This window comes from Heliangelus exortis, chromosome 3 (assembly GCF_036169615.1).
Source record: "Heliangelus exortis chromosome 3, bHelExo1.hap1, whole genome shotgun sequence".
In the NCBI taxonomy this organism is placed as follows: Eukaryota; Metazoa; Chordata; class Aves; order Apodiformes; family Trochilidae; genus Heliangelus; species Heliangelus exortis.
In genome coordinates this window covers 94,026,043-94,043,764 of record NC_092424.1, presented here as the reverse complement: position 1 = coordinate 94,043,764, position 17,722 = coordinate 94,026,043, and the positions used below count along the sequence as shown (strand labels likewise).

General features: G+C 40.1%; 1 protein-coding gene across 5 annotated transcripts in view; it reads left to right on the top strand.

The window, feature by feature from the left end:
- The window catches only part of ARHGEF10 (Rho guanine nucleotide exchange factor 10), a 112,744-nt gene extending 103,868 nt beyond the window's left edge, over positions 1–8,876 (top strand). For all 5 annotated transcript variants that reach the window (XM_071741774.1, XM_071741777.1, XM_071741775.1 and 2 more), the window contains 2 exons: positions 3,392–3,514; positions 5,510–8,876. In XM_071741774.1, the coding sequence (XP_071597875.1) occupies positions 3,392–3,514; positions 5,510–6,024 (638 nt within the window). In that variant the 3' untranslated portion in view covers positions 6,025–8,876. The remainder of the gene's footprint in view (positions 1–3,391; positions 3,515–5,509) is intronic.
- The last annotated feature ends 8,846 nt before the right edge of the window (positions 8,877–17,722 follow it).

The window sequence follows — 17,722 nt, the reverse complement described above, 5'->3', positions numbered from 1 at the left end:
GAAAGGAGGTTGTAGCCAGGTGGGGGTTGGTCTCTTTTCCCAGGCAACCCTCAGCAAGACAAGAGGGCACGGTCTCAAGTTGTGCCAGGGGAGGTTTACATTAGATATTAGAAAGAATTTCTTTACCAAGAGGGTGATCAGACATTGGAATGGGCTGCCCTGGGAAGTGGTGGATTCTCTGTCCCTGGAGATATTTAAAAAGAGACTGGATGTGGCACTCAGTGCCATGGTCTGGTAACTGCAGCAGTAGTGGATCAAGGGTTGGACTTGATGATCTCTGAGGTCCCTTCCAACCCAGCCAATTCTATGATTCTATGATTCTCTCTGCAGAAAGCAAACTCTACTTTGAGGTGTGCAGCTTTGTTTTTCCCTACCCCACCAGATGCCAGACCATAAAATGCAATGTTTTAAATTATTTTACTTCTGGGAAATGATAAAAGGGTTGGGAGAAATTTCAGGTCAGCCCAATGAATCTGTAGAGTATTTCTGTATAGTAAGAGCAGCATGGTGATATAAGAGGGTATGCACCAGTGTGCCCTTGCACCTACCTAGGGTTGACTTCAAAAGATCTGTGTGGAAACACACAAGTATTTATCTGGATCTGGTGGTTCTTGTAATTGAGAAAGGCAAACATACAGCAGAGTATAGGTATTAAAATAGTTTGTCCATGTGTAATCTTTAATGTTGAATTCAGTTCTTTGTCTTAATTTAAAGATATGGGGTATTTGATTTGGTTTGGCATTTATGTTTATAATTTTCCCTTCTTAACTTGCTAATTTCTGTGCTTACTGCATAATGCATTCTAAAGAATTTGCTTTACTTTTTCCCACTGAATTTGAAAAATATCAATAAAATATCACAAAATAACAAAGAAAAGTATTATTTCAAACATTGACTAGCAGATAAAAAATTTATAATTTGAGTTGATATTTTAATGGCCTTTTGATATCTATATACAACTTTAGTTGTGTGCTGTTTCAAAGTACATTTTCAGATGCAGATGTTTCCTGCTTTTCCAAGACTTCAAAGCAAGCAGTTTTCCTTTTAACCTTACTATATATAGGTGGTTCGTGCTTAAGATTGTGCTCAGTGTTTAAGGTTCTAAGTTGCTGCCTGATAGTTTGCTATTTTCCCCATGGAAACAGTAATGCATATTACCAGTTTTCTCTGGTAAAAATTACTGGTTAGAAGTTGCTTCAGAGTTGGAGTATGAACTCACACACATTGTTTTATACTTTCTGCTGAGGGGTTTGAGACGCAAAAGTAGAGTTGAAATTCTTTGTAATTTTAAAAGTTTTAAAATTGTTCTTAGGTATTTCTGTTTGAACTTTGTCAAACAAGCTTCAGGTGAAAAGGAGTGAGGTTAAGCTAATCTGGGGTTACTTTGTCCTTGCTCTGGCAGGGGGGGGTTGTGGCAGAGGGGTTTGTGTGGCCCCACACAGAACTTGAGCGAGCTTGACCTCTACATCACAGAATTCAAATACTGAGTTTTGAAAGTTCCAATACACATAGGTTTTTAGGCATCACTGCTTGAACTTCTTTTGTGCCAAAAGAGCACCTTTGTGTGCTTTGTTTTGGAAAAGAAATTAATCCCATTAATATCTCAGTAAACCCCAAAGCAAAACAAAAAATTTGCACAAAAAAACCTCATCAAAACCAAACCAATCAACCAAAAAACTATGAAAAAGGCAAACTCCCAGCTTCAAAAAGTTTGTAATTTATCTATAGGCAGAGACCATTCACACTTATCCAGCTGAAGAGGTCTGATGCAGTCCTAACAGCATAAACATCTGCAGTTTATGGAAAACAACATACATCCCTGAAGGTCTGCATGGGATGAATGGAGCCTCATGAACTTACTTGTGCTTGTTACAGCTGCTGATTTAATGGGTTAATACTTTGTTTTTGTAAAGTTCTGTGAGGAAAGACTTGAACTGTGGTCTGCCTGCTGCTTTGGAGTTGAGTGTTTTGGGCTACAGTCAAGCTGCTCCTTCTGGGCTTTCCAAGTAGGTCAGAGATTCATATATTCTTGGGTGTAGATTGGCTCAGCTTCAAGGTATGAGATGGAAAATGCATTATTCATTTGTGATACACCATAATTAAGGTCCTTTTCCAAAGCAACTTGCAGGTCCATCCAAGTTATGTCAGACCTGGAATCTAAATGCCTACTTACTGATGAACTTATTAACAACTGAGAGCTGTGATGGAGATGGAAATTACTGCTCTTACATGTAAAGTTAATTATAAATCCAAGAGCAAGCAGATTTTTAATGTGAAAGACTGCAGCAGAGTTTAAGTGCTTCTCCATGTACTCTTGGACTATGGCAGAAGGTTGGGCAGGCCATAGTTTCCATTTCTGAAACTTGGCAAGGCCATCTTGAAAATGCATCTGAACTGAATCAAACATTTTGCAAGCAAAATTACTTTGTTTTTGTTAGAAGAATAGCAATCCCATAAATAATATGTTATAGAAAATCACAGAACCATAAAAAGAAATTACTCTGGAGGTCATCTTGTCCATCCTTCTTGAAGCAGGCCTGGTCAGACCTGGTTCTTTAAGGATTTGTCCAGCCAAATTTTTAATGTCTTTGGATAAGGTGGAGATTCTAAAACCTCTCTGAGCAACCCATTGCAGTGTTTGACCACCCTTATGATGAAGAAGCTTTTCCCTACTTAAAATCTGAATTTCTCATGTTCCAAGTTCTATCTGTTGTGTCTCATCCTATCACTGTGCACATCTGAATAGAGTCTGGCTCTGTCTTCTGTGCACCTTCCCATCAGACAGGCATAGACATCACTTCTTTTAACCTCTTTGTATACCATATGCTCCAGTCTCCTGATCATATTTGTCACCTTCTGTTTGACTTTTTCCAATATGCCAACGCCATTCTTGTATGGAGGAGCCCAGACTCAAACAGAGGGACAGAACATTTCATACATTTTCACAGAATGAAAACTAGGAGAAAAATATCGGTTGTGAACAGGACTGAGTCTTGAGAATAGTGTGTTATGGCAATATATTGAGTGTTGTGAAGTAAAATGCCTTTGAGTTGAGAATATAAATTTCAGTTTATATTTCAGAATATATATTTCAGTTTCATATTGAGAATGTACAAATACAGTCTATTTGAAAAAACATATTTGTAAAGATAATCTACGTCTACTTTTAGATACTGTAGTTTAGAGATTTAGGACAGAATATTTCAGAAGTTAAACAGTAATTAAACTGTTGTATACATGAAATTTAATGCCACAATCCAGAAAAATATTTACCTTTGCAGTAAGTGCTATGCTGAATGATATGATACAACTGATAGCGTTTGCTTGAGGTTACTTTGATCTAGGTGACAATCTTCATTCTTAAGTAACAGAGTACTCCTAAACTTTGCAGGGCAGCAGCGAGTTTCAGTCAGCAGCCTCCTGGTGTGCCATGGGTTGTTGCTGGTTGGAACAAACCTGGGTATCATTGTAGCATTGCCAGTGCCACGCTTGCAGGGGATTCCCAAAGTAACTGGTGAGTGAAAGTCCTCAGACAGACCAAATACAATGGTTTTATGCTGAAGGTTGTTTCTGTTTTGCCAACAGCTTAAATGAACCTGCCAGGTTACCTGCATTGGTTAGATATGTGTCAGAGCTTTATGATGAAATTATGTTTGTTCTTCTTTCTGAGCTTTACAGTATAGAGAGATACTTGACTAGTTCTGGCTCAGTTGTTTGAGCTGAGGCAGCTTGGTTTTTAGGACATAAGACTAAGATAGGTGTTAACCCTGTCAGAGATGGTCAAATTTGAGAAGCCAAATTTGAGGGCCATGAGAAGACAGTGCAAACAATCTTTCTTCCAGATTTGGGGACAGTAGACACATCAGGTTTAGAGACATGGGTACAGAAAGTTTAATAAGTTGTCTGACTGATTATTCAGTAAATGGGTTTTGTGCCCTTTCTCTCAAAACAGTAGGCTTGGAATATATGAAAGTATATATTTCTTTCTGTTTGTTTTCACAGTGATCAAAATTTTTGCATTTTGAAGAGAGGCGTTTTTTTTAGTTACTTTCCTGTTACTCCTTTTGAAATATAAATACATGAATGCTGCTGTATCTCTTTGCAAATGTTCAAGGTACTAGCAGAAGCAAGATTTTTAAAGTGTCTACTAGGGGCTTTGCCATGCTATGTTTTGAGTTCAGAATTTTGCTCAAGCTTCTGCACTGTGGAGGGAAGCTGACAGATTTTGAGGCAAGCTGTTTGCAACTTCCTTCAGGGGAAAAAAAAAAAAAACAACAAAAACCCAGCTTATGTAACTTTGCAAAATGAAAATGAAATCCTCTGTGTTCAGCAAAATACGCAGCAATAATCCAGTGTGACACAGGATAAATGCTTCTTAAAAATAGAGAGCCTGTGTTAGGTGAAAAGAAATGCAATACAGAAAAAGCATAGTTGCAGAATAAAATAAAAAAAATCTCATTTTATTCTCCATTTTCTGTTTTGATTCTTGTGGTTTGTCATTTTTATGTTCTTGCTTTTATTTTGAGTCAAGATTTTTCATATTTCACATATCTAGCAACATTACATTTAGAGATCTATTCTTGTATTCTTTGATAGTCTTCAATACCATATTTGGGATTTGAACTGAAAAATTATGACTCTTTTTCAGTTGTGTTTCCAATGGTGATAATTCAACTTTTTCTCATTACACTTTCTGTAAAAGCAAAGTCTATTTTATCATAACCTGAAAAGCATTAGGGAACTAGGGATGGACAGAGTGATTTTTAGCCTCACTCTTTTCCATATTATAACTGGATTTGTAGAATGCTAGGCTTTTTTTTTTTGCTTTTTTTTCCTTCTGTAAAAGCCACATATTCTTATAGCTTCTGAATTTGGCCATATGGAATTTGTTTTTTATACATTCTAATGATTTGTATAGTGTAAATCTTCCTTGTACCACCAATGTTCCACTGTTAAAATATTTAAAAATAAATTTATAATTGCTCAATCCTGTCCTTATGAATCTGCCATGGTAACTAGACAGCCATTGAGCAAGATGAGTTTTAGTTCCTACTGTATAGTGTGGAGGGTCTCTTACAATGAAATAGATGTTCTTATGCTATTCTGGAGAGGTACAGAGGTACAATGGTATTAACTGAAACCCAAATATTTCGTTTGTGGATTACTGGAGAAAACTCAATGTTACATTTGTGCAGATGCCAACAAAAAGGAGTTTGCAGCACTTCTGTGTTGACGCTGTTGTAAGAACAAAGCACAAGAGTAAGTCTACTAAAATTCACAATGCCATGTTTCAGCTCATTTATTAGTACAGTCCTAAAACACCTGTGGTACAATAGATTTTTTGTGCATTTTTTTCTGTAAATTATATACAGACAAGGCCAAAGACAGACTGGATACAGTTACAGTTTACGAGTTACGCTTTTCTGAACTAATTTAATGAACTAATTATGGTGGAACACTGTGATAAAATAAATTATATTCTCTAATTGTCTTTTTCTTCCGACTCCAGGAAGAGGAATGGTGTCGTACCATGCACACAATGGCCCAGTCAAGTTTCTTGTAATGGCTACATCTCTAAACAAGAAGAACAGAAACAAAGTGAGGCACAGCTTGCCTCCTGGCTCAGAAGGTCAGGACGATGACCAAAAGAATATTCTGCACAGTGAAAGACCAGGCTCTTCCCTCAGTAACACCCATGACACTGCAATTTGGCTGGGGGGTTCAGTAGGATCTATTGCACAAAAAAGTGACTTATCATCATCTTCTGGATCCCTGACTTTGTCTCATGGATCGAGTTCCTTAGAACATAGGCCAGAGGACAGTAACATTTATGAGCTTTTGAAAGATCAAAATATTTCATTTAAAAGTAAAAGACAGAGGTCTAAGAAGATGAAAGCAAGTTCAGTATTAGTTATTTCTGGTGGCCAAGGACACAGAAGAGTGAACAAGAAGACCAAGCAGCAGCGACAAGACGAAGTAGTGTCTTCAGTGATGGTCTGGCAAATCCCTCTATTGAATATCTAACTGAACTGCATCCAAGATACTTTCTGCTATTAAAAATACTCTGATACCCTTTTACAGCAAATGCCAGCTTAGGATCCAAATGGGTAGAGTTTAATACACCTGGGAGCAGTTTCAGTAGGCTTTGATCACAGGATTATTAAGGGTTGCAAGACTGATTCTTCACATGCTTGGAATATTCTGCAGTGATAGGGTATTGGAAAATGTTTAGCAGTTGATGCTGCCCTTGATACTTAGAACAGAAAGGATCTGTTAGACACTTTTAAATGGTTTTAGAACCTTATTTATAGTCACATTTATAAATATCATAATTATGTTCTATAGCACTTAGGGAAGTCAAGGAATGCATGCCATGTCTCATGCTGGTTTTCACTATGTAAATCAGCTGTTTTTCTTTTTCCAAAGTGGCATATTGCACGGACTGTAGATTTTAGCCAATTAGCAAATATTTTAGAAGAATAAATAGTCCAGTGCAAGCTAATATTAATTTGGTAATTACTATAATATTTTGTAACAACATTCCACAAGCCAGAGTTTGGTTTGGACAACAGCAGTTATATTAATTGACTGCTATTTGTTTATTTCAACATGGAAAACAGATATTTTTTATTAATATTTCTTATGCTCAGTATTCCTTAAAAAAAAGTTGCAGTACAAAAAGTGCATTTGTTTTCTTGGTGGGTGCAATGTGTCTTTGGCTTGCCTTTGTTATACAGAGAAAGTTCTAAGGATGCTATGTCTTGGGGCAAGTAGAAAATGCAGATACAGGAGAGCTGTGCACTGTTGTGCTGCTGTCACATTCTCCCCCTGGTGACTCAGTGTCAGAGCTAGACATGGACTATGCCTTTTTTAAGGAGACATGCACATCCAGTAAATTAACAATGGAATTATTAATTAAATCATTAATTGGGGAGGAATACACTAACATTGGAATATCTATAGGAAGTACAGGTAATCATTATGCCTATAGATCTGACATAAATTGATTTGTGCTGCACCCTCAGGCAAGCACCTATTAAATAATGTCACAGCAGTGATATGGTCGTATCTGAGTGTCCATCACCTCATTTCACCATAAGTTTCTGCTGAGCATGGTGTGAGAAAACAGCATTCACAGCTTCATTCACTCAGTGGGGCAAGCAGTTGCTTTGGTAGCATAAAAGGGCTGACTTCTAAATAGAGACTTAATCATAATTTCTTAATGAATCGGTCTTTCCAAAGGAAACTTTGAATTTGGGATTCCTACTGTAATTGCTTTTTGCACTAGTCTTTGCACTTGTGGAATATAAGATAGAGCCTTCAGCTCAGAAAGTCATTGCCAAAAATGGTGATGAGACGTTTCCTTCAGTGAAATATGTTTAATATGGATAACAAGTTGAATGAAGTCACTGAGAACATCCTTTTTCCTCAGCAATAGACTAAAAGATACTAAGAAACTAGGTTGTACAGGACAGAGGGAATGCCAGCACAGTCTGCCTGGTAGGTGCCCCCAAAACAGGCAATTCAGAAATCAGGAACTCACCCTGATTTCTTTCCAGAGGTTTTGCCTGTGTCCTACATCCTGATCAGAATAAGATTCTTGAGCCATAACAGCACAAACATGAGTGAGTCACAAAGGATACTTGTTACAGGTGGTATTATAGGCTTAGGATCTGCAGTACTGTTTTGTGCTTCTATTTCATTTCTTAAACTGTCTCTCTCACAACTTTGAGTGTTGTCAGCATTGGCATGGGCTCACTAATAGCATGAGTCCTGGGGGGATGGGGTGGGAGCAAAGTGCCTCTAAGCCAGGCAGCTGGCAATGTTTTCTCAAACTTTTCCTCTTCTCCCTGGACTACTTCTGGGGCTTGCCTGGCTTGAGGAATCAAGGCCAGTTGTGCTTTCTACAATCTTCCATAGCTATGGCCCTGGGAGCTGCTCTTTGCCCACTGTGTGGAAGTACTGCATTGTACAGTTTAATGTATGTATATTGAAAAACAAGCTGAAAGATTCTTCTGTGTATAAAGTATACATAGTCTGGTATCCCTACACTGCAATAAAAAGACCACAGGTTTTATTCTGAATTCTTCTTTGGCGTGGGATTTCATCTCTGAGTCTGTGGGACTGGAGGATCACCTCCACTCTCTTGTGGATCTTTCTATCCAGGAGCAGAGTCCACCACAGATTCAAGTGGAAATGCACCCTGCATGGTGTTATAACAGGATCTGATAGCAGCAATGCACGAGAATTTTCAAGTGAAATTCGCCCTGTCTTCCAGCTTAAATGTGATTTTCTTCAGTTTTATCAATAAAACAGTAGAAACAAAATACAAATCTGTTCTTCTGAAAGTACACCGGAGTTTTGCCAACGATTTCAGTAAGAACAGAACTGGGTCCCTCATTTACATTATGCTATTTTGAAAATATGTATCTATTTATCTTACTAAGATGCAAAGAAAAAGAGAAGCTGTATGTCTGCCTTTAAAAATACACATTATCATGAACTAGGCTTTTAGGAACTGACTAAACACAAGGTGCAGTGTTTGATTTCTGATATGCAGCTAACTCGTGTTACCTTACTATGAACATGGGCAGGAACCAAGTTTCTCTCACAGCTGGCAAATAGTCTGTATAGCTGTTGTAGACTGTGCTGCTAGGTAGGTTGGATTTTGCTTTCTGATATTATTTTGCTAGGTTAATAGAAGTTATGGAAAATACCAGGGAAAGAGGGAAGCAAGTGTAACCACTACAATATATTCTATATATGTTTTCTAACACATAGTAATGTCTTTTATAACATGAGCCATAAAATGTGTGTATTTATGTTCAAAGTATAAAGAGAAAAAAATGTTTAATAAAAAATTTGATAAAAATTAACTTCAGGTGTACGTTTCTCAGTTTGTCATTTTAATGAGAAAGCTACAATTTGTGGCATCCATTAATGACTAATATATATTAATGGACCTATGAAATGGAAAATAGGATATGTGATTAGGACAATTAGTTTTATGGTCTCTACAACTTAAACACAAGCAAATGCAATTTCTGGGAATGATGCAGAGTCTTACAATAATTTGACCCCTGTATCAATGAATGCAAATAGAGTAGAATTTTTATCGTGCTGTCTACATACATGGAGTATTCATCAGCACTTGGGCAGCATGCATGGTAGTTAAAACTGAGTAGCATTAATATTCAAAATTAGTGTTACAGGATAGCAGCATCAACAGAGGAAATTAATTTTCAGTTGCTAACTGGCAATTCACTCTAATTAAATTGCCCTAAAGGATACGTATACAGAATCCCATGATTGTGTTTAAATACTGAGACTTGGATTCATCAGACTTGGCAATAGCCTTTTTGTGTGTACCTACACTATTATAAACAAAAAAGAAGTTATTGAGAAATGCTTGATTGCTAGTAATGCCTTCCTTTTTGCTCCTGTTTTTGTACCACATCTTTAATATATGGTTCCAAAAAACATCAAATCACATGAGTGCAGGATGCTGTACATTCACACACCTCAAGACAGATTCTGTCCCAGTGGGATTTACAAAGCAATCTGAATATGTTCAGTTACCTTTGAGAGGGAACTGAATATTGGGAAGGATTTCTTGAACTGGTTAGGTACTTAAGCTTCGTTGTTCCTTTCTTTTCTGTCCTTTTCAATATTCTGACCACATTCTTCAGATACATCAATGGGAAAAAGAAGAGTAAGGAAAAAGTGGGTCCAGTGCTAAACAAAGTGGGCAATACGGTAACAGAAGATGCAAATATGGAGGAGTTGCTGAGTGCCTTCTTTGCCTCAGTCTTTACTCTGAAAAGCATCCCTCAGGAATCCCAGTCACTGAAAATAAGGGAGCATAACTGGAGGGAGGAAGACTCTCCACTGGTCAGTGAGGACTGGGTTAGAGATTGCTTACATAAACTGAAAACACAGTGTATGGGCCCCAAGGGATGCATCCATGTGCCCTGGGAGAGCTGGCTGATGTTGTTGACAAGCCACTCTCCAGCATTTTTGAAAAACTGCAGCGAATGGGAGAGGTGCCTGAAGACTGAAAGAAAGCCAATGTCACTCCTGTCTTCAAAAAAGGCAAGAAGGAAGACCCAGGCAGTTACAGACCAGCCTCACCTCCATTCCTGGAAAGGTGATGGAGCAGCTCGTTCTGGAGGCCATCTCTAACCACATGAAAGAAAAGCTTATCAAGAGATCTTGCTTGACTAACCTGATATCCTTCTACGAAGGCATCACCAAATGGGTAGATGAAGGAAGAGCAGTGGATGTCATATACCTTGACTTCAGTAAAGCTTTTGACAGTCTCCCATAACATCCGCATAGCAAAATTCAAGAAATGTGGGATGGACAATTGGACGGTGAGGTGGACTGGTAACTGGCTCAACAACAGAGTTCAGAGGGTTGTGATCAGTAGCACAGGGTCATGCTGGAGTCCTGTATCCTGTGGTGTTCCCCAGGATCAGTACTGGTTCCAGTTTTGTTCAATATCTTCATCAATGACCTGGATGAGGGGATAGAGTGTACCCTCAGCACGTTTTCCTTCAAGAGAGACAGGGATCTACTGGAGAGAGTCCAATAGAGAGCTACAACAATGTTTAAGGAAATTTAACATTTCTCCTGTGAAGAAAGACTGAGACAACTGGGACTGTTTAGCCCTCAGAAAATAAGGCTATGGGGGGATCTTATTAATGTCTATAAATATCTAAGGGATGGGTGTCAAGAAGGGCCAATTTCTTTTCAGTGGTGCCCAGTAATCTGTTTAAGCTAAAACATTGGAAGTTCCACCTCAGTATGAGAAGCTTCTTCACTGTGAGGGTGATGGAGCACTGGAACAGGCTCCATCCACCACAACAGAGAGCTTGTGGTGGCTCCTTCTCTGGAGACTTTGAAAACTCAGAGACTCTCAAAACCTGCCTGGATGCATTCCTGTGTGGCCTGTCCTAGGTTATCCTGCTTTGGCAGGGGACTTGGACTAGGTGATCTCTAGAGGTGCCTTCCAACCCCTAACATTCTATGATTCTGTGATTCAATAAAGACAAATGAGTTTTTATGAAATAAATTTGGAAGTGAGAAAAAAATCTGTGGTTTGAAAGATGGAACTATAATGGAGAGGTTTGTAGGAGTTAATCTGTAGTGCATTGCTCGAGACCATCAAGCTGATACAGTGTTTTTAGATTGCTTTCCATATCTTTATAGCAATATTTCACATAATAATAGCCCTGTTAAGAAGGCAGATAATATCACCTATAGCTAGGAAGAAACTGAGTTGAAGAATGTTTGCCTGACTTGAAGCCACATGATGATTCTGTAGAAGCACAACAGATTAAAGCCATTGCTGCTTCCTCAGCTCATAATTAGGCCTATAAACTGCCTTCTGCACCCTGTACAGGTGGGTTTTAGCACTCTGTGTGAGTGAACTGGTCAGGACTATAACCATGTTGTAGCCTAACATGTATCCATACAACCTACTTCATATAGGATGCTTGCTAACAGTCTAGAACTGGAGACCAGTTTCTTACAGTCAGGAGATGTAAATATCTGCTATCATAGACTTGATGCATGCCAGGTTGGTATGAGGAGTCTCAGTGTTCGTCTGTGATGGTTCATCAGCTCCTTGCATTGCACCACAGCCCAAAACTCTTCACCCTTCTGGATTAGGGGTCTTACAGCTGTGTGTAGCATCTATCTCCCATTCCTCCCATGTGCAGCATGCACACTGCTAGATCTATTTGCTGTTTGATTGAAGAAATCTAGCTCAAGATTTTTCAGAATTAGTATATTTGCTGCTGCCTCACACTTGTGCTTACTTGATCACGGCACTTGCCTTAAGGGCAGGTCCAGCTACCGAACTGCCAAGATGCTGTTCCCCTCCTAAAACAAAGTCAAAATAGCAACAGTGAAACAGCTTCAGATGAAAGGCTCTGGAAATTTCCTAGGCAAATGAAGAATCGTGGTGTGACTCCATTTAAAATGCAAGTATGTCGACATATGACTGAGAGCACTTCAAGTGTTTTGGCCAAGCTCCAGAAACCACACCATAAAGGCAGTTTGTCTTTCATAGCATGACCTTCAGAGGTTTTCAAAGGGATATTTTATTCTGTCCGGCAAAACAGGCCTTGACAGCAGAACTGCAAGTTCTCCTGTTGTGTGCATTGCTATAATCCAGGGATAATCACAGTTATCATTAATCTATGTCCCAACCTGGAGGATAAGCCATAACACCTAGGATTAAAATTACATACCTTGGGGGAGATGAAATCAGTTTAAGAATTAACTTGAAATCTGATTTAAAGAGTATTTTGACATCATACGGATCAGATGAGCCTCCAGCAGAGTTTTGTCAAGCTTTCCACTGAAATCTATGTATTTTCATGGTGAAATGCAGTTCACAAGAAAGGCTTTAAATTCAAGAAACCAGACACAGCTTACCTACAGAGATACGGATTTTTCATTTTTGCTTTCTATTATTCCATATTGGTGAGACATCCTATGGGTCTCACTTTGAGCCTGTCAGAATACACTAAGTGCTTTTTAATGTTCCCTTTCTAAAGAGATTTTTTTTTCCTGGAGAGTTGGGTAGCACAAGCTGCATGCATTAATGAGGATTACCCCTAGTTCAGGCAAGATTTTAAATGCAACTTCTTTTCTGCAATATTGCTCAGAGCAGGCCATGATGCTCCTAATCCTGATCACAAGCAACTGACACCATCAGTTAACTTAAGCTGCATCTACACTGCTGAACTCAGGAGCACTTCAAACATTACTGACACGCACCCAGAGGCTCTGTGTGCCAGTCACTCCCTTACCTGCACAACCCCCACTGCCCAGGCAAGTAAAGCTGCCTATAGCCTCTACCTATATTTGACCATCTTTCATTGGTACACCAGTACTTTGGGAGAAATGGACTGATCATGAGGTATTTTGCTCACGAGCCATAGTCATAGATTCATGTTTACTGGGCAGGTAGTGGACCAATCTATGGCCAGTTGTGGCTGGAGAGAAATGCTGACTGATCTCAGATCAGTGTAACCAGCAAGGATAGGCTTTCATTCTCTTTTTCAAATTCTTTCAATTTTTATTGTTTTTTTTTAATTGAACTAAGAGATGATGTGCAATTTTCTCAACTGTTCATCTAGGTAAGTGCTGTGTGTTCTCCATCTTTTTATCCGTCTGTTTTCCATCTCATTAAAAGCTGTTCTACTATTTCAGAGCATTGTTTCAGGTGATAAAAGTCTGCGTGAATACAGTCTCTTTTGTTATTCTCTTTTGTTTTTTCTGCTTATATTAAAAATTATATTGATCTGTCTCTGGTGCATAGAAGTATGCAACCCAACACTGAAGAAATCTTTCTGATCTGTTTTTCCTTATGACAACTATTACTCTATCTGCTTCAAGCTGATAACCAACCCAATGCAACCACCCCTTTTCTTTCAATTCTTCTTTTTGGGTGTATTACTGGGATGTGTGAAAACTAATACACAAAGGCAGATCAGTTAGGGTCAGCATCAGATCCATTACATGTATCCTGTGTAACATGCCTACAGCACCAATGGTTTTTGTGTTCCAAATACACAAAATGTATCTTTGGCTGCTCAGCAGAAGTACTGTAAATGTTTCATCAGTGCCAGGAATAGCATCAAACCAATCCTTGAGACCATTGTGTTATAATACTAAGAAGCATTTCACACAGGAACATTCAGCTGTCAAACACAGGATAAGGAAGAGGACTCAGGTTTTCTTTACTGCTTGTTTTGTTATTACAGTTTTGCTTTTGGCCCTGAATCAGATCCTTGGGTGCTGCAGGGAATCAGCTTCTGCCACTATGTATCTGATACTGCACAGGACAAACACTACCAAGTTTAGCCTATGCCAGTTCCAGAATTTTGGTGCTACAACATTTGTTTTTCCAAGACATGCTTGTGCCAGTTGAAACCACAAAAGAACAGCCTACCAACAGCTTTGCATCTGCACAGACACTGGTAGCTGGGCTGGACAGTGCAGGCATACAAATCCTACCTAGTGTGTTGGACATGTGCCCACAATACAATGGAGGCAGTAAGGGAAGGCTCCAAAGCCCACCTAATTAGCTGGGTAAACAACTAATCATTAATCCATGCTCAGCTCCATGCTGCCATGGGTACACTATTTGCAGTGTTCTATCCTGCCTAATTGTAAAACCTAGCCTGCATACTTCTGTGTGAGCTGTACTTGGAGCTTGTAATCTAGGGAGGTTTAGAGCTTCTTGGTCCCTAAAATATGGACCGAGTATTTAATCTGTGTGAAGTAACAATTTTGTTAAATGATTCCTAACCTCCTGAAATTAGAAATTCTGTAGTGGCACTGGCCAGGAATTATCCCCCTTGAGACTAGGCTGATTGATTTTTTATGTGACCTGCTGGCTATTTTTACTGAGAAACAGCACATTTGCTCCAGCTACCAGGGTAGCCCAGTCCTGCATGACTGGTGCAGAGGTGGGATTTGCAGCAATGCAGCTGCGACGACAGCCAGTGGGAGAAAGAAGGGAAATGGAGTATATCCCCCAGGAAGGGCAGGGCTCTGAAAATCTCTGAGCAGATCTCTCTGGATCAAAACACCATTTGGTGACCCTATTGTGAGAATGAAATTCTCATAATTCTCATTCAGTGCTATTGCTCATTTCTACACTGGAAACATCAGAGTCTGATGCCTTGTAAGAAGAAGAAATTTACAATCTTTTGGTTTGCCTGATGTGCATTAAACAAACAGAAAGATGTATAAGATGAAAAAACCTTTCTGTTTGCATTTCTTCACCTGGACTCTATATTTGTTTTATTTTTTTTACCAGAAAAATATCTGACAAAATTCTTTTGTTCCAAACTGTACTCCTTTTTTGTTATTGGGCACTGTTGCTGCTCTGTAAAAGGCAGAGAAGATGCGCTGTATGTCCAGAAACAAGTCTGCTGTATGCAACTGGGCAGGAACTAGCTAAAATTTTTGGGATGGAGCACAGCAAACACTTCCCTTGCTGCCTTTACTCACCTCACTCTGCTCAGGACTCTGTTCCTCTTTCTCCAGGCTAATTGCCCCTTGCAGAACACAGGTGTATCAGTGTCCTGATGGCCAAGAGCAGCAGTTACAAGCACTCAGTCCCTCTGAGTATTTGTCACCTTGGCTGGCCACAGAATGTATCACAGGCACCAAATTAGGTATCATGTAATTTGTGTGATACCTGATTTCTCTAGGACAGGGCCTTTTCTACACTGGGACAAGGATTAGTTGCATGTAAATCAGATGTTTTAAAAAAATTCTCTACTTCTGTACCAGTCTGACTTTATAACTAATGGAGAAAAAAAAGGAATACCAAATGATGAGTCACCTCATCCCAAGATAAGATGTCTAAGATAGGTGAGAAAAATTGCCCTCCAGACAAGGTTATTTCTGCACATTAATTGCAAATGGAGCCTTGGAAATTCAGATTGAGAAGGGAAATCAAACAACTGGACCTGAGATGATTTCTACAATGGGTGTCCTAGTTTTCAGCACCATCTCCAGTTCTACTGATAGCTGAAAGGCTAGTCAATGAGCAGTCTTAGCCTTCATGAGAAGTTTACCAGCCTATGATCCACAGAACATCAGTATTTTCCAAAAGTTGTGTTAAAAGGTCAGGAATTCCCCTTTATATCTGTTATCACTTGGAGGTTTGTTGAGAAAGGTGTATGAAGGACAGGAAAGAAACTTGGAGGGAATACAGTCGGCTGAGGTTCACAAATCTAGGGAATCATTGCCCAAAGTTAAATTTCCCAAAAGCAGAACTGAGGTAATTTTACCCAATCTATTTTTGGCAATGTTTGCTGAAGGCAGAGGATAAAGTCTGTAACTTTAGCTGAGTGCTACCTGACTTCCCAGGCTGGGACCTCTGTGGAGCCTGGATTTTGTGTAAGTCTTTTGCTGTCTCCAGCCAAAGAGGCAAGTATGGCCCATGAACACACAATATGCTGCTTCCTACCTGCCACTGATATTCACTTGTCTTCAGAAATGGTAGCTCAGACACCTCTGTGTGCACACAGACAGGGATGTGTGTGGCAGCTAAGGCTGAAGAGGAGTTAAGCAAACCCAGTGTTGCTTAATATCACCATATATTCAGAAAGCATGAGTCAGAACAAACTCAAATGATCTCAGGTATGATAGTGCTGCCACAGCCACGTAATTCACGCTGCTGTGAACAGAAGTCAGGCACTTCAAGGGGAGATCATCCTCCAAAAAGGAATAGAACACTGGGGATTTTAAAAGTGAGAATAACTTCCCAGACCTGTATCAGTTGTCTAATTACAATGTCATCTTGAAATACATAGTATTTAAAGTAACATAAAACAGCAGGAAGATTTGTTCCTGATGTCAGGAGAGAAGAATTATTTCTGGCAGGCTCTAATGGATCTGCTGTATCAGATTGAAACTTCTTTCAGAAGCTAGGAATAAAACCACAAACAGAAACTAGAAGTCCAATCATATAATGGACACAAATCAGGGGGCAGTCCCAATTATGCTAAAGCCACATGTTGTGGTTACCAGTTATTCTAAGAACCCCACAACACTGCATGATTATAAGTAGTTATTAAACTTATGGCACCAAACCCCATGTTGGCCAGTCTCAGTAGAGATGAGACATGACCTCAGCTTGAAAACTGGCCTTCAGTTAACCACTGTACTTAAGTACGTGCAAAACATGAGTGGAGCCAAGGGTTTCAAGTGGTTACACTTACCCAGCACTGCATACAAGCGCTTCAGTGCACTAAGGGCTAACTCAGCACATAAGAGTTTCAGCAAAACCAAAGTCAAAAGGTAGAAGCAATGGGACAAAATGAATTAAAAGACACCCAACCACACTTAGCCATCACCACCATGAAGCTGGAAGAACATAGAGCTGCAGTGGTCACACTGCAAGCACAGAATTGTCGGTTTAATTTGAGAGAGAAGATGACTGCAGCTTTGCAAGTCTGCTCAGGATTGTCTCTCAGGGCCAAGCACCACTTTTCTGGGCTGCTGCAGGAGAAGCAGTCTGATGGGACCCTGAAGTCAGTAGAAAGAGTGGAAAAGAGAAAAGCTGCAGCATTTTGAGATAGCAGTATCATAGGAAAACTACACGTTGTGATGGAAATGAGACACCCGGGCATCAGCAATAGTTTATAAAGGCTTGGACAGCATGCTGCTGGTGTCTGCTGTCTCGGTAGAAGTCAGACTGCAGCACACAGTGGGACTCAGCCCAGGTAAGTACCACCCGCTGTGTCAGGAGAAGACCCAGGGTAACGTAACATGAAGTTGTTGTTTGTTTATTTGTTTAACAAAACTGGGGAACGAGTCTGAATATGGGAATTCTGTTGAGCGTCTCAGCTTTGACGAGGACAAAATGAGACCCAGACCCAAACTGCAGTCACACAGAAACCTCCTGGCCTCAACCTCGGTGTTCCTCGTCGGCAGAAACCTGAATAACCCAGAGGCTCCGGGTGGAAAACCTCCCCGTGGCTTCTCGCAGCGAGCACAGTCGGTGCTGGGGGGTGTCCCGCCGAGGCAGAGGGCAGCGGAGGGCAGGCTGTCCCAGAGCGGCTCCCGCCCAGGAGCTCCGGTCAGGGCGCCGTGCCTACCAGGCCGCTGCGCCGGGGCCATGGGCTGGGGCAGCAAACCTCCCCAGCCGTGCCTCAGGGGAGCGGCGCCATCTCCCCGCTTCCCGCAG